This window comes from Balaenoptera ricei, chromosome 2, assembly GCF_028023285.1.
Source record: "Balaenoptera ricei isolate mBalRic1 chromosome 2, mBalRic1.hap2, whole genome shotgun sequence".
Lineage (NCBI taxonomy): Eukaryota > Metazoa > Chordata > Mammalia > Artiodactyla > Balaenopteridae > Balaenoptera > Balaenoptera ricei.
Genome location: NC_082640.1, coordinates 43,507,273 through 43,525,158, shown reverse-complemented (window position 1 = coordinate 43,525,158; position 17,886 = coordinate 43,507,273). Strand labels below are relative to the sequence as shown.

Sequence of the window (17,886 nt, the reverse complement as noted above, 5' to 3'; positions counted from 1 at the left end):
TAGCTCTTTATTATCACGTACTTTTAGCAATTGTCTCAGGCAAGTAAATCTTACTCCAAGAAAATACTTTGAAATTCTTCTGCACACTGACCACATGTATATGCTTCTGCAGGGCCAGCACAGTCTGGGCTGTTTGGGGGGTCTCGGTCAATTCTTATAGGATTACAAGCAGTGACAGCCTCTCTCCACCCTCCTGGGAGGCTGAGAAACAGACTCACCGAGCAGCTGGTTGGCAGAAGAGGTGGTGAGGTTAAACTGCTGCTCCAGATACTTCCCCAAGAAGGCAGCGAAGCCAGCCACCACTGCAATCTCCATGCAGGCGGCCAGGATGATGCAGGTAAACACAGGGTTTGAGAGCAGGTGCTTTGTGACCTTCGGGATCACTGCAGGGAGAGAAGCAGAGGACCAAGGTCACACACTGCACTCCCAGGCCTTCTGCCCCCAAGGCCCCAATATGACCCATCTCAGTAAACAGCATCAGGAGTCACCTTGTTGCTCAGGTCAAAGTCTATAACCTGTTGAGTCAGCCATAATTGTGAAAACTCTGGCTTCAAAAGATATGCTGATATTTTGTCAACTAAACTGACAACTGCTAAAGCAGGAGAAACTACACCATGCCTTTTTTTTTTTTACAGCACACTGGAAACACTATTCTATAAGCCATCACAAGTTATTTCCATCCAAAAAAAAGACAGAGGAGTTTGGGGTTTGTTTCTCAAAAGGGAAATTATAACTTAATCATATTATAAATTATAAATGTATTAATTATGTTATATTAATACATCTAAGTATATATTATCAATATACCTGTGATGAATATTTATAATGGTATGTATTAAGAAAATATATTTAATCTTTTTTTTCAGCAACTTGTTTTTTTTTTAATTTTTTATTTTATATTGGGATATAGTTGATCAACAATGTTGTATTAGTTTCAGGTGTACAGCAAAGTGATTCAGGTATACATATACATGTATCTATTCTTTTAAGAAAATATATTTCATCTTAACAGTTTCAAGAAAGAAATGAAATTATAGTGTATGTACATGCATACACACATACACACGCACACACAATACATATATAATCCAACCTCCACCCACCCACCACCCCCCTTCCTCCTCACAACCACATTCGCCTGGCCAAGCTTCCATGAGCTTTCACTTGGGGAAGACTAGGGTCTTGGTTTTCACTCTTGATCCAATATAATCCTTCCCTATGCAGTAGTCAATGGGATCAGCTCAAATCAGTTTCCTACTCAAAACTCCACAATGGCCAAAGTCCACACTTGGTCCGATGGCCCACAGTCTGCCCCTTGGCTATCTGACCACGCTCCATTCTCCCTCTGCTTCAGCCCCACCTGCACCTGGTCCTCCCCACCCAGCTCTCTGCACCAGGGCTCTTCCCTCCATTAAATGCTCTGAACCCAGATCTTTGCTCCATCTCTTCCTTACTCCTCAGGTGGTCTTTCCTCAACACCCAAGGCAACCTAGAATCTGCTGCCCACCCAGCCCTGATGCTCAGGGCTCAGATGAGAGTTGATGGTGGGAAAATGTGCTTTGTGGCTTGTGGACCGCTTTAATTACCAATGGAGCTAAAGCAGGTTTTGTTGAGGTGATGCATTTCAATCTTATTTTATTATACTCTATTTTTCCTAAAGTATGTGGTTTCATAAACCACTCAGATTTCCTTTTAATTTGGTGCTTTTACAAATGAGAGATTTGGGTTTCTTACAATCCTTTGAATGTAATCACATTATTTGGCTCTTTCCAGCCATTAGAATTCTTTGTACATGGTCTTTGACCAGATCTCCTCAGCTATGCAGTGATGACATATCCTGGCAGTATGCAAGGGGTCTGGGGGTATCAGGACAACCCGATAATTTCAATACTTATGCCATTATTTTGATGTGCACTTAGTAAAAAAAAAAAAAAAAGTTAACTGAAATAAAACTGATACATCAAATGCATGGTTTCATGGCTACCATAGCTCAAGATGATGCTAGGTTAAAACAAGTAGATTTAAAGTTATTTAAGATTTAAAGTTTTAAGATTTAAAGTTATTTAAAGAGAAAGTTATGTAAATAATGGTACAGGTGGTAAGGAAATAGGCAAAAATGTGTAAAAGTGGTGTACCAGTGACAAGTTAGGGGACCTCTGTTCTGCTGTACTCATAATAATGAGGAACATTTGGCATGTGGTGTACTTGTTTCCACCTGTGTAAATAGAAAAAGATAAAACAGAGTCCCAGATGAAGCAAGTACTATTCCAAGTCTAGGAAAAACCAATCAGTGCCCATGGTCATACAAAATAAACAGGTGAGCAAGGTCTAACACTGCATTCCAAGGTGATGAATAAGCCAGCTGTCCTAAAGAAGAGAGCTAATTACACAGGCTCAATCTCATTTCCTAGGAGATGAAACCTCTAAATGGCCCAACTAATTAGAATAAAATAATAATACGAGATACATAAGCTTTTAATAATGTTAACAGACAAGCTCAATAAATCAAAATGACAGAACAATGGGTCAGGAACTGGCAGATACACACAACATAAAATTGATCATTTCTGGGAAAGATACCAAGTTTCAAAAATGAAAATCTCTATATAAGATAGGGACTTAAGGATCCTTTGACATACTAAAAGGAACTTAGTTATGGGAATGGACTGAGCCAGATGATTGGAGGCTCAGAATCACTGTGGGCTGAGCAATCTGATTCTGTATCCCAACTGAGAAACAACCAGACAACAACCAGAGCTGGTGGCCTCAGCTGTTCCACGGTGGTTTCTCGTTAAACTACTAAACTCTTAGGAAGGTAACTCTTGGATTAAACAAATGCATGTGCACACATGCACAAAATAAGACAAAAACTTTAAAAATGGTATGAATAAAAATAAAGATGGTGAGAAAACAACTTTAAATCCATGGTATTTATATATTTATACCTGCTTTATTGCAAGGGACTGGCCTTTATGCGTGTGTTCTGTTCATTTTTTACAGGGTTTCGAGCATTTACAATAATCTGACTTTTTTAGAAATGTCATCTCAAATATTTGTCTAGAAGATGGTACACTTAAAATCTATGTTTAGGGGCCTCCCTGGTGGCACAGGGGTTAAGAATCTGCCTGCCAATGCAGGGGACATGGGTTCAAGCCCTGGTCCGGGAAGATCCCACATGCTGCAGAGCAACTAAGCCCGTGCGCCACAACTACTGAGCCTGCGCGCCTAGAGCCCGTGCTCTGCAACAAGAGAAGCCACCATGATGAGAAGCCTGCACACCGCAACAAGGAGTAGCCCCCGCTTGCCACAGCTAGAGAAAGCCCGCGCACAGGAACAAAGACCCAATGCAGCCAAAAATAAAATAAATAAAATAAGTAATAAATTTAAAAATAAATAAATAAATAAAATCTATGTTTAAATGTTGGAAAATTTTCCTTTGTTAAATTCACATTATTAAGTATTGTAAAAATATTTAGAGGAATGTTGATTGCGTAATGTTCAAAAATGTGTACTGTTTGACAAATATAGAAGATGAATACATTGGGCATAAACAGAAGGTAATGAAGTAAGTATTTGTCTTCATAAAAAAAACCCCTTGGATGTTAAGACTCCATCGTCATAAATCACTGCTAATGAGTGAAGGCTGATTTGCTATAGTGTTTGGCACATTGTGATGGTGTAATGTACCTGTGACAAGGGACTGGTTGATTATGTCACACAACACCAAGCTTCACAGAGAATGGTATGGATTACATGGGCGACCACAGCACTTCCTTGTAATAAATGATTTTGAAAGCCCACAGCTATTCATGTTTTGGCAGGTAATAAAACTGTTGCTCCATCATTGTAGTCTTTTGGCATTAAGATATCTAAACTTCGGAAACACTGTTGACAAACACTCAGTATGTTGGGGACATTCTAGGAAAACCATCCTGTACCATACTTTTATTGTAGGCTTCATTTTCTTTGTTACGGTGCAGACTCTTTAGATCTGGGGACTTCAGTAGGAGAAAGCACCACAGCCACACTTGCTTGCAAATAAAACTGCTGCTGAGCTGACACCACCAGCATCCTCCAATTAGGAACTATGTTCTCTGGCTCAGAAATGATGCCAATGAGGAGTCGAGTTTGATCACATTAACTATTTGGGTCTCGGTACCTCCTTGTCCTTGATCATGGCCATCGTGGTTTATTTGGGGATGAGGAGGGCACTTCTCAACAAAGGCAACTCCAGCTAATGGAACATTTTCATACTTCAGCAAGCATTTTAATTATTCCAGAGATAATTCCATTTCAGTTGGAAGGATTCCTTGTCAAGATAGGAGCCTGCCTGCTTTTGTTTCAATATCTAATGACTAATTTTGCCTTGGATTAGATGTGAAAATCATTAAGTTTGAGAATTATCTGACTGAAGGCCCAGGGAAGACTCAGTGGGCCTCATCTGCATGAAGAGCATTCTTTTTTCTGCCTATACCCAGCCGATTCGCCTCCAGAAATGACAGCTTCCTCTTGTGTTCAGCTATTTTCCTCCCAGTTTCTTCCTCCCATCCTGGGTTTTATTGCAATGACTTGTAGTACTGTCAAAGAAGATTCCTTTTCAAAGGTTCAATCTACCCTCCAAAGCCCCAATTTGAAAAGGGGTATTAATTAGCTTGATCCTAGGGCTATCCCAGTGTTCCAAGCTTTTTCATGCAAATGGATTGTTAAGCCCATAAAATGCTAACTTTCCAAGGTGGCAGTAGCTAATGAGGTGGCCCAGACAAATAGAAATTGGTGAACCAAGGCCACACCAGGCTACCAAACACCTACAGTCTCCCAGAGCTATCTGCCTCTCACCTTCTGATTTAGCCTCAGAAGTTGGGAGCTGGGTTAGGAGGCAGGCGGGCTTGTATCATGCAGCCTCACAGCTAGGGAAACCTTTTCACCTCTCATCAGGAGCACGGTGCTGCTACTAGTGGAATGGTACAAAGTTGGGAAGAGTGGCAGGGGAGTGATCTCCAGGGAAAACAAATTTGCTACTGCTAGTCTTTGGAAGGCAGTCCTGTAGGATGGAGCTTCTTGGAAAATTGTGGGTTCTCCAAGAGGGAGAAAGGCAGGTTTAGAGAAGTCATGAGGATTAACCCTGACAGAGCATTTCCTGTGTGCCAAGTGCCATTCTAACTGCTTACACATCCACTCGTATGATCCTCACAACAAACTGTGTTCCTGGGATGATTAAAATCCTCCATTTACAGATGAGAAGACTGAGGCAGACAGTGGCCCCATGGTTAAGGAAGCAAAGCAGAAACTCACGCCCTGGCACCTGCTGCCACACAGTGTGCTTATAACCACTGTGCTGTCCTGGTCTGGGTTCCGAGGGGTGCTGATGTTGGCTTGAGGACTAAGCATGCAGGCTGCCCCTGGTAATAAAGCTGCGGCTTAATTCTTAGAATGAAGAATAATAAAACATTCCCACTGGGGTTAGGGAAAATGAACAGATCTGACATGACTAAGGGCTTAGTCCATGTCGTTTGAAGGCAGAGAAGTAGGAAAGGAAGGGAGGGGGACAGAGGAATGAAAGAAAGGATTGGAGAGCCTGCAGAAGAGTCCTGTACCATAGAAAAGGTTTCACTGAATAAGGTTGTATAAAATAATGGCTAAGAACCTGGTCTAAGGAGCCAGGTCATTGGGATTTGAATTCTGGCTTCAAGACTGACCAGAGCACATGGCTCTATCCCATGGATTGCCATAAACATGAAATGAGACTCACTGCATGTAAAGCATGTGGCCCAGGGCTTCTAGTCTAGAATACAGGTAAGAGTCTGATGGGATTAATGGCAAAGATTTACTGTATGGCAAGGGGAACTGTATTTGATATCCTGTAATAAACTATAATGGAAAAGAATAGAAAAAAGAATATAGATATATACATATATATATATATGCATAACAATCACTTTTCCGTACATCTGAAACTAACACAATATTGTAAGTCAACTATACTTCAGTAAAAAAGAGTCCGATAGGATTAATAGTAATCAATATAATAGAAGTAATCCTTGGCTATGTTAGGGAGAGAGCCCTTGGGCTGGGAGGAGGACAACAGGCTTCCTACAGGAATACCTATGTGATCAGATGTGATGAGTAGAGTGGGGAAGAGAATGGAGCAGGTGAACTGAGCTCCTGGGAGCCAAGGGCTTTCCAAGAAGATCCCCCTTCTGCAGGGGGCTGTTCAGCAGGTCAGGGGGTCAGGAGGCACAAGTCCTTGTCCACTGCCCTTCCTGGGAATTGGAGGTACTCTGGGAAGTGCTCACTGTGGGGCTCAGTTATACTCCCCTCGACCCTCAGACCTCTCTGCCGTCAGTCTCTCTACTGAAGTTGGCCTTGACTTTCTTTCTCTTTAATAACACTGCTGTCAATACAGCATGGTTAACACCTCCCAAGATGGGAGATGGAGCCAGTCTATGCAACTGCTCAGGAATCATGACAATGACCGCCAAAGCCTGCCTCGCAACCAGTGTTGGATGGGCACCGTGGCAAAGTTTCTCATTTTTAACTCTCACAACTATTACAATAGGGGGCGGTCCTACCATCCTCATTTTAGACCCAAGGAAACCAAGGCTCCCTTGAGAGGCTGAAACCCAACAGTCCGCATCCCAGAATGCAAAACCGAGAAGTGAAGGAGGGTGGATTTGAACTCAGTTCTGCCTGTACTCCGGGACTCATCTCTAAATCTTCAGGTTTCTGGGTGGGGCCTCGAATCAACAGAAAAGTACTTTCCTGAAAGGTGAGCCACCATGAAGTGCTTCCCAACATAGGAGACCCATGACCAGAAGAGAAGAGAGGTGGGGGGATCTGGGTGAGATAAATAACAGTATTCAAGTCATGACCAAAAAAAAAAAAAAAAACATGAAAGAGGAAGGAAGAAATAATGGAGTGGAAAAACACACCATCATGGAGGCACAAGAGTGAAGCCAAGGTAGAGCGAATCCTGGGAAAAACGAAGTTTCATGGGGTAGCGTGAATGTTCACCAGCCGCCAAGTTGGTTCCCACATGCCCAGGGCACGCTGTCATCCCCGCACCACCGACCCCACTGGACTCCCTTGTCTGGGTCCTCCCGTCTGTCTCATAGGAGGAGCCAGGTGCTCTCAGGTAGAGCAGAGATGGAGCAGCTCCATCTCCAGACGTGGGCATCGTGCCTGGTAAGAGCAGATGCTTAATACATGCAAGGTAGATTAAAGAATCCAATAAAGAAACAAATGAATTGCATAGCCTTGAAAGGTAACTGTCATAGTCTCTTAAGGAACATTAGCTGTAGAAACAGAGACCAATTTATGATCACACCATTCGTGATGTTCCACAGGTTCATGGGCTGCAAGGAGAGTGGGAATAATTAGCTAATATGGTCATTTCCATCACTGATTCTGGAGGTGCCCAAACCATTCCTTGAGTAGGTAGGGGTGGGGGAAATCCCAGTGGGAGGGGAGGCCCGTGGTGCCTCCCGGAAGCGAGCGCCTACCATGAACTTGGCCCCAGACCAGCAGCCTTGGGCCCCCTGTGGCCTCATCACTACAGAGAAGCCCATCCCCCAATCTCTGCCCGGGGCATCCAGGGGAGCTTCTAGCACCCTCTCACGGCTAACTTTGAAAGCAGTAACTACCAGGCTTCTGTCTGCCCATCTTCAGTAAGGTAATAGGCAGACAGTAACACGTGTCTCCCTTGTATGGAGAAGGTCGTGGTTTGAAAGAACAAACAAGAAGCCATCAGCACAGGAAACGAGCATCTACAGTGGAACCCAAGTGTCAGATGGGTGTGGATCGGTTAGGACAACCCAGAGCCCATCAATTCCACCGATTCTTTAAAAGTCACCAGCTCCTTAGAGCCACACCGAGGAGGAGCAGTGTGGTTGCCCACTAGCCAGTTTAAAGCAAGAACTAAGTGTCCACAGAGGCGTGCCTAGCATCTGCAAGCTGCTGCTCTAAACTGGGGCCACCCCAGTCATTTCCTGGCATCAGCAGTGTGAAGTCAGAAACATGATCACCACATGATTTCAGAGGTGGAGAAAGGAGCTTGGGAAGCAGCAGGCTCTTATTCAGACCCCAATATTGCATCTTTCCATGTTGGCCGCAGACAGAAAATGACTAAGGAAATCAAGAGTCTTTTGTAAGCAAACGGCCACTTTTATAACTTCACGCCAGCCCCTAGAACCTTCTCTGGGAGCAGGGCGCCCCACCTCAGTGGTGGCCGGGCTCACTGCGTTTGACATTCACAAAAATGCTAATGATGGGAGAATTCATTCCTGGAAAGTCTGGAAAGAGAAACAGCGGTGTCCAGAAAAGAAACGGTGAAGCCAAGCACCCAAGCTGACGTACGTGCCCATCTCTAAACCTAGGCTTCCTAATGCTACTTCCGGAAGTGCTGGGTTTACAGCAGGTCTTCTCAGAGCCTTCAATATGCTAATGTCAACCTCCAAGAGTCATGTCACAGACTGTCCCAAGTTTATTTCATCAGTGGGCCACTTCCCCCATTTTATCTTATATGCAACTGTCAGAGAAATTAACCCCTGGTGGAGACCCCTCAAGGGACCCCCACCAGCTCTGACATTTGTTTTCTACTGGGAGCTCACTTAGAATCTTCTGGGGAGCTTTAAAGACATCCAGATGCCTGGATCACCTCTCCCCTCATCCCCCTTCTCCACCATAGACTCAGAGAATCATAATTTGTAGGGATGCGGCCCCTGAATATGTGTGTTTCAAGAAAGCTCACATGATATGCTGACTCAAATCCCTAGTTGGGAAACAATGGCTCATAAAATAAAGTCCAGTCTCATTAGAAGGGCAATGAGAAGGTCCTCAATAATTCATTCATAATTTTACCAAAGACTTATTGGGCAGCTTTGGATACCAGGAACTCTGCTGGATGTGGAAGCTGAGACCAGCCTGCCTTCTATCATGACCTTCCCTAAATCCTATTCCCAAAACCAGATGTCTCCCTCCCATGCACATCTCAGGCATCCCAGCCCGGAAGCCTTTCCCCTCCTCTCCATCCACGGGGATCCTGCTCATCCTTCAAGATCAGGCTGAAATGCTGCATCCTTCACACACCTGTCTTCAAATCCTCCCTCTGTGGTCCTCACTATATCCCTTTGAACCTCCCATAATCCTCGCTACCTTCTATCCTGTATCATAGCAACACTTCATAAGTGCCAGAAGAGTTAGCACGAATAAAAGAGTCCTGGGATCCCATAAGTCTGAGAAATACAGACTAAAGCAAAGTCAGCCAGCTTTCCTTAGAGCTGGCCTTCTCAGAGCCTTTAACACAAACATATTCTATGACTCTCCAAGAGCATCATAGTATACATATGGTTTCCCAACTTATTTGGCCATGTAATCACTGCTCCTTGGTATTGTTGTTGATTTGTTTTTCTCTGAGCATCTCAGAGGACTCACGTTCCAAGGAGCTCCCATTGGGAAATGCTGCCTTCTAGTTATTTCTCTCCTTCCATCCATCCTTCCTTCCTCCCTCCCTCCCTCCCTTCCTTCCAGAACCACGAGGAGCATCCACAGTGGGCCAGGCATCGTGCTAGGTGCCCTCACCTATGTTCACCTCAGGCGCTTTGCTGAAATAACTTGAGACGGGGAGTCGTGACTGATTCACGGATATAACCCCCAGCGCATCCTCCATCAACACTGATACGAACACGATGAAACCACTGACCAGTCTGGACCCTGGGGACCTGTAAAAATGACACCTGTGACACGGCAGCCTCTGAACCACAGCTTGGCACAGAATTCCAAGTGGTTGGGAAGGCAGATGGTTTCCTTGGCCACGGAATCAAGAAAGAAGACTTTAACAGGAAACCCACACGAGGGGAAAGCACAGTTCTGAAGATGAATCGCACGATAAAAAACACTCAGCCGTTTTAGCCTGCAGAACAAGGACTCTCAGATCACCAGGCTCCTCACAATAACACTATGCTGAAAGGCAACAGGCCCTTAATTAAGAAAGATGTAGCAGAAACCGACTGCTGGCTGGCAGATGATGGAGGTAGCCTGGCAGAGATGCGGAAGCCGGAGGCATGAGCTGGGTCCCACGGACAGGCCAACGCACGTGGGGCCCCCGTGGGAACAGTGGGTGGCACAGAGGTGGGGGGGCGAGTATGCACCCTGCCCAAGCAGCAAGACACCCGCTAGGAAGATGGGCAAGTAAAGACACACACCCAAAGGCACAGTGCAGGTCAGCCTGAGCCACGGGGCTGGCAGACCCTCTGATTTGGTGGCTGGAGCACCAGGAGAAGATCCTCCTCCCCACACAGGTAAGTCACCTGGGAGCCAGCCGTGACACTCGGCACAGGTGGAGCTCCTGCTAAGCCAGTGTCTGTGGGTGGGTCAAACACAGGCCACAACTCTGGGAGGGGCTGTGTGTGAGGACGGCTTTAGGGAAAGCAGCAAACCGTGCTGGGCTGGGCAGCACCTGTGTGCAACGATCCATGCATCCCCCATTTATCAGATGTGTACTGAGCGTCGGCCATGTACAAGGGCATGGGCAAAGACGGATGTGGTCCCTGCCCTCATGGAGCTTATGGAGGAAGTGATCACTCCTACAAAGGTCACATTCTGACCATGACACAGAGAGCAGCATGCCGTGGAGGGGGTGCCATCAGGAGGTCAGGAAAATGTCCTTGGGGAAATGACGTGTGAGCTGATGTCTGAAGATGGGATCAGAATTCCAGGGGTGGGAGCAGCAAATGCAAAGTCCATTGAGCCTGGGGAATACGGAGGACTAAAAAGAGGCCAGCAAGGTGAGACTGGTATGGTGGGAACAGGGCGGCAGGTGTGAGAAGAGGCTGGAGGGGCAGAATCTCACTGGGCTGGTGGCCACGTTGAAGGGCTCGACCTCTATCTATCAGGATCAGACGCATTCTGAACACATCCTAGTGTGATGACAGCCTGGAGGGGTAAGGCAGACTGGAGTACAGGACAGACCATGAGTGGGAGGGAGAGATATTTAGGTGCTAAAGTCAGCAGAACCCGGTGATGGATGGTATTAGGGGTGTAGGTGGGGAGAGGAGTGGGGAAGATACCAACCCAGGCAGATTTCATCTCCCCTAGAAATGAAGGTCCTCTAGAGTCGGGCTCTGCATTTCCGCTTTTGAAGAGGGAGAAAGTGGACATTAAGAGTGGAAGTTTCTCCAACACAGTAAAGGCTTTTGTTCCATCCACCCCAGACCGGTCCCTTTTTCCTTCTCGGTTGGTTCATTAATAGTTGAGTGGATCTTTGTGGGAAATAGAGGAACAGAGGAAAGAGTTCGGGTTTGAGAGTCTAAGACCCAAGTCTGGTCCCAGCTGCATCCTTCACAGCTGCGGGAACCTGGGTGCAAGGTTTAACCCCCCAGAGCTCCGTGTCCCCATGGGTGGCATGGAGATTGGTAACGACACGCACGTTATCAGCCGTACTATGGGGGCCAAGTGGGAGGTCTGTGCAAGTGCTTTGGAAGTCATCAGCTGTACTCCATATTTTGGGCACGGTTTTTAAGATTCTGAGCCTGAAGGCCCACCCCCACCTTGCCAGCTCAGCCATCACCGGCTGCCACCTGGTGCAACTATCTTTTCTGGGACAGGAAGAAGCCACTTGGCAGTCAACATGAAAGGCGCAGAGACAAGAGCGCTCAGCTTTTGACTGCTCTGCTCACTCAGTGATCAAAGGTGGGCTCTCCCTTCAAATTTTAAGCTGCTGGTACAGTGACACTCATCCCCGCTGGGAAGTCCATCAGAGGGTCAGGACACGCCAATGCTTGCAGGAAGTTGTCCTTCCCTCCCATTTTAGCTGGACCCTTGTCTAGAAGACTCATTGTTTTAGGACACGTCTGTAGCCACAGTCACAGTTTTAGTACACGCTGTTGAAAGGTCACTTAGCACCTGCTGATGTCACTTTTTCTTTAAGAGAGTTTGTTTATTGCCTGAAGATGCAGCACAATGTCATGGTTAAGAAGACAGACACTGAGGCTCTCCCACGGTTCAAATGCCTTTCCTTTCCATCTGTAAGCCTCAATTTCCTGGTCTGTAAAATGGTACCAATGTCTCATGGGCTTGGGGGGGATTAAATATGTTGGTGTAGGAAAAACAACCGTTAGCTGCTATTATGTGTGTATGTGTGTGTGTGTGTGTGTGCGCGCGCACTGGCAAGAAAGTGTTCATTTGTTTACTCATTCATTCATTCAATCCGTATCACCTATGTGCCAGGCACTAAGCTAGGCAGTGGGAACAAAAAAGATGAATGAGAGCTTCGTGTCCTTGGAGAAGCCACAAGCTTTGGGAAGATGCAGGCAAACAGATGGGCCACTGTGTAGTGGGGTTACCCCAAGTGCTTTGCGGGGGCTTTGAGGGCAACAGAGGAATGCAGCTAATCTAGTACTGAGCAGACAGGGGCATGAGCGCAGAGGGGCTATAGGGGGGGCTTCTTGGGAAAGTAGGGACCCAGTCCAGCCCAGAAGTGGATCAAAGGAGGTAGAGCGTTCCAGGCAGAAACAGCAGCAAAGAGAAGAGTGCACGAGGTGTTCTGAAAACTGTACAGAACGTGATGGGGAAGCTGGACACACCCGTGGCTGCAGAAAGGGCCCGGGTCCTAACCATCAAGGCCCCTCCAGGGCAAGTGACGCTGGAGTCAATTTCCAAATGCAACACACAACTGTGGATGTGAGAATAAACACACTAGCTAATGATAATACTGCCCATTTGTCTGTAACAGTCCCCTGAATTCTTTCCTCCCACCAGATCTAGACTTTTATAAACCATTCTGCAAACTCTGAGCATCCAGATTCAAGGAGACCACGCTACGTGCAGTCCCGGCCCCCAGGGGCTCACGGTGCAGGAAAGGGGAGGAGTGGACACAGCACTAAACACAAGAGGAGGGAGGTGGTGGTGGTGGGGTGGTCTTGAAAGGTGAGTCAGCAAAATGCTCTGAAGAACAAGAATAGGGAGGAGGGGCTTTAGAGCAGGGAGGAAAGGAAAAGTTCTTTGGTGGCACAGCTGAGATGCAAAAATGTGTCTTGGATTTGCAGGCTCCCACCTGGGGGAGATGCTGGAGTTTCACAAGCCCAAGCATTTGTTCGCCTGCTGCCTGCTTTGTGAAATGGGTATGTGACAGTCACCACAAGACGGGGACGTCTGGGCTGTGCAACAAGTAACAGCTTTTCTACACAGTTCTGGAACAAGATTCTGAGCTTTCCATCTCTCACCTTCTTATAACAATTGCAAAACCCAACTGGTGGCCGACTTTGTTGGAAATAGACCTTCAAAGTCTGCTCTGGGGGAAGAGGGCTCTGGAAAGTGATCACAGGCCTGAAGTCCTCTGTCACCGAACAGGAGCTCTGTGTCCTCACCTATAAATGGTAGTAAGTCCTAATATTGAACTTATGCAGCTGCTGTAAAGTTACACCAGACACCACACGGTAAAACCAAGAGGAGTTGAATGACACGATCAAGGTTGTATGATTAGGAAGTGGCTGAGCTGGATTTGAACCCAGGTGAGCAGCCCCACGGCTCTCCCAGGAGCAGAAGAGGCTGTGTGTCTTGGTCCCAGAGGGAAGGAAGTTGGAGTGGCTGCTCTCGGGCCAACGGCAGTTCTTCTCAGGGCCCTTTGCTATCTGTAGAGCTTGGCAGGGCACACAGATTGATGGCTAGAAAAGAAACCCATCTGCAAGCTCAAATGAAACGGATGAGAAATTGCAACATATAGATCTGTAGAGCAATGTTAATTCCTCTGATATGTGTTAACGATGCTTAGCTTATCTGTACCTGTAAATGTGTTGCAGGCTGTATGCAGACCAGCGGGGCTTCCAAGGCTGCAAATCAGATGAAGAGTTTGGGAGCGCCTGGCAGCGTCGCGTGCTGCTTTTGGTGGAAATGTCCACGTGGCAGAAACATTTTGTCTCACGTGGAAAAAATGAAGGATATAAACCACCGTGGCTCCCTCTCCGTGTGTTGGCATGTGTAAAATTTATTAGCATAATAGCTCGCTCCACCGTACCCTGGCTCCTGGGGATTCTTCTAGACACCCTGCCTTCCTTTTCTGCTGGGACATCCTTTAGGTCCATTAATGGACCTGATGCCCCTGGGAATTGCTAATTCTAAATTAAAAATCATTAACTATCCAAGTGGAGCCCACGTATACACAGGCCATAACTTGTGATGGCTCTGATCTAGCGAGCCTCAGACCCATCTACCCAACTGCGTACTTGTCAGCTCAGCCACAGCAAGTTCAACGCTCATCTTGTCATTGGTTCGACTTTGCCCACTGCGTGCCTCCCCTGCTACTACACTTGCTCCAGGATCTAAGCTGCCTTGGTGACCGCTGTGTCCCTGGAGCCTGGCGGGATCTCAGTAAATGCTGACTGAATGAACAAATGGGTGAACCAGTGATTGAATCAGAGCCCGAGAATTCTGAAATCATGGCATCCCTCAAGACTCAGCTCAGCTCTGCATTGGACCCAAGAGGTGGGCTTTCCCTGCCTGTTGACTGTATTTCCATAACCTATGGTGCTGCCTGGTACTGTAGTTCTCATCACATTAGGCCACCTTTTTGACTTGCTGGTCTGTCGCTACATTGGACAGAGAGTTCTCTGATGGCACAATTGTATCATTTTCATCTGTGTATCCCCAGAGATGAAAGATGAGCGATTACAGGTATAGCTCTTTCCATCAGAGGCTTAAGAAAGCAGGGCCATCATCCTGGGATGAGGATATACCTGGAAAGGCTGCCACCACCCAGGTCCAAGGTGCCCTCTGCAAGGCCCGCTCTCAAGCCAGCCCCATCTACTGCCGTGGATCTCGTCCCTGGGACACTGTGTGGCCAGCTGTGCTATCAGAGGGTCAGCAGGCACCACCCTCCAACTACCCGGGGGCTCCTGAAGGGGGCCCGTTTGGGGAGCCTATTTTAAGAAGCACATACTCCTGAGGGTCCAAGCCAAGGCAACCTCAGAGGACACAGAGCAGAGGGCCTTCTCATCTAACAGAGCATTCTGGCCCTTCGGGAAATGAATTTTAAGATCATCTACGATTCCACGTTACGACTTTGGTAGAAGCCATCCCGGAACATGGAGTCAAACATGACATTAGGTTCTTAAATTAGTCTCTTCTGGGAATTAGCACAAGTGCTTTGAATTCCTCGCTGGCTAACAGCTGGTATTAACTGACAATCTTCCAAGGGCAGCGCCTGAATTCCCACGACCACGCTGTCACCGAGGAACGGTGTTACAACTTTATACTTGTGGAGAGAAGCGCGGAGAAGTTAATGATCGCAGAGCCGGTGAAGGGCAGAGCGGGGATCTGAGTGCAAGGTCACCCGAGGTTCTCTCCGTGGTTCTCAAGCGTCTCCACAGAAAGTGCACCTCATTAGACAGATCTCAGTAAAGAGACTCTCATCAAATCTCTAAATCGAGCACTGCAAGCCTGAGGCAGCAGCTGCTGAAAGGCGGCCTGGCTGTGTGCCCGGTTCCTGCAGAGGTGACCGTCCACCTCTTTCCCACCCCAGCCTCCCTGAGAAGTAACACCCCAGCCTTGCTCCTGCCCATGTCCAAAATCCAGCAAGTTCTTCAGGGGATCCAGCAGGAAGAGGTCCTTGAATTAGGGAGCATTGTGCATACCTCTCAGTGGGGAGGGGGCCGGGACAGATACCGAGCAGCTCTGAGGCTGTCCTGTCGTCATCCTCACCTCTTAAGAGACTGTACCAAATGCGGAAACAACCAGGGGGTGTTGAGGGGGCCCCTCATTCTCATTCTGCATCGCTGTTTGTGTCTCACCATTTTGCCAGAAAAGATGCACTTTTTTCCTCTAAAAACGATGATGCATTCTAAAGTGCGACTTTGCTCTCAAGCCTGAGTTAATCTTTCTTTCCAGAGGAACACAGCTCTTATCTCTAATGGAGGGGATGGAAGGACAGAGTGAATCTAAGGAAATGCGCTTTGGATGTGGCTTTTCAAGAATGCCTGCATCAGGCGAAGGGAGCCAACTTCAAAGTCCTACACTGCTTCAGTGCGCTTGTAAGTGGCCTGAAAGAGTTCAAAGGAGGGCCATGAAATGTCCAGCTCCCTCCCTCCCTCGCTCACTTTCTTCCTTCTACGCACATTTATGTGTATCATACATCAGGTGCTATGTTAGCCACTGGGCTCTCGGCTTGGGGGGGTTCGTCTTCTGCCCCTTTGCTAAATGGTAGTAACTTTGCGTTTGCTTTATGAAGCGCATTTACTTCTCAGGGATCAGTTAAGCACAGGGCCAGGGAAGGCAAATCACGCAAAACCAATGTGATTCTATTTCAGGTCCCCCAGCATCCGGTCCTGAGTGCCACCTGCGAATGAGGCGCCCTTACCTCTCAGCTGCTGGAAGCAGGAGGCACTGCTGTCCGGCTCCAGGGGGTGCCTCAGGACCCCGTTGCTGGGCTTGGGTCTCTCGTATTCTCTTTCGGGGAGCATGGCCTGTTCGCTCTCCAGGGCGGGGTCTGAGTGCGGGGGCAGAGACTGTGGAAACCCAAACATCCAGACGGAAGAAAAGAAGAGTAAGGCACCGCAGAGCAGAAAGCCACCCCACCAGGCTCCGATCCAGCGGGGGTCGTCCGGGGTGATGTCCAGGTTACCTGCAATCGGAAAGAGCACGGTTAGCGGGAGGGGACCTGGCGGGGCCTGGCATTTGGTGGAGGTTTGCAATCATTTCTACAGATAGGCCGAGGGCTCTGGAAACAGCCTGGGGAGGGGAAGACTGGCCCATGGGCAAAGCAGCCTATGGCCTCACAGCCGTGCTTCTGGTTTTCCTCAAGCTGAAGGCTGATGGCTTCCCCTCCTTCATTTTCTTGTCTACCCTGTGCTTGCATCAGTCTAAACAAAAACAGTGAGAGGCCAGACACCCTCTGAATTTAGGCTGGAATTGACTGGCTTGGCAGAGCTGCGAAGGTCTGCTAACAAAAACACAGGGAAACAGAAACGTTTATCGCTCAAGGGTATAGTTTTCTATGTATATTCACTTGCACTCCCTACGAAGCACCTAACCTGAGATCCCATTCCACACCCCACCCCCGTCTTAAATCAGTTCACAGATCACACGGGGCGGTGCAGAATGGAAATCAAGAGCCAGGATACCTGGACTGAAATCCTGCCCACTTCTCGCTGTGCGACCTCAGGCCAGCAATTTGAACTCTCCATGCCTCAGCTGACTGATCTGTATAACACTGATGTTATGATGGTACTTACCCTTATCGAGTTGGGAAGATCAAATGAGCCACACCAGACACAAAGTGCTCGGGATAGCACCTGGCACGTGCTTAAGCACTTAATCGATGTTAGCTTAATATTTATGGTGAGGGTCGTGTTTCCAAGCTGCTAAGGGATGGGTTAATTCAAACCTTGGTTGTGGCCTGTGGCTTGGGGGGCCAGTCCTCTTTTAGAAAGTACTGCGGCCAAGGTCTATGCTTTAAGGAAACATGCATGTGGTTTGGCTCTCCTGTCTGTGAGTTCTTTGATCTGCCAGCTGAAGTCAAGAAGATGTAAACCTCTTACCCCTTGGTAGATGTTTTTCCCTCTCTCTACAACTGCCTTTCGGAGCAGGGCACTCCTGCACGAGCTGCTTAGAAATATCTCTTTGATGATGATCCCATATCCCTGGAGCATGGAAGGAAATTCTTGGAGATCTGGACCACAGCATATGACTTAAGAACGAATAGGGCTGAAGGCCTGGACCAGATGGATGGATGGGCTTGGCAAGAGAAATGACCACTGTCACCAGATGAGCACTCCCCCTATTTGTAAAGTGCTCTCCCTGAAGACTCTTCAGCTAACAGTAATGAAAACACCAGCCGTCATTTACTGAGGGCTTACTATGCACAAGGCACCATGTGGAGTGCATTCTTAACAGTTCCAG

The 17,886-nt window shown here is 47.5% G+C and overlaps 1 protein-coding gene across 2 annotated transcripts in view; it reads right to left on the bottom strand.

Annotated features, from left to right (window-relative positions):
* SLCO3A1 (solute carrier organic anion transporter family member 3A1) overlaps nt 1-17,886 on the bottom strand; it is a 323,676-nt gene that overhangs the window by 46,779 nt on the left and 259,011 nt on the right. For both annotated transcript variants that reach the window (XM_059912549.1, XM_059912548.1), the window contains exons 4-5: nt 16,346-16,609; nt 219-383 (exon numbers count right to left, since the gene is read on the bottom strand). In XM_059912549.1, the coding sequence (XP_059768532.1) occupies nt 219-383; nt 16,346-16,609 (429 nt within the window). The remainder of the gene's footprint in view (nt 1-218; nt 384-16,345; nt 16,610-17,886) is intronic.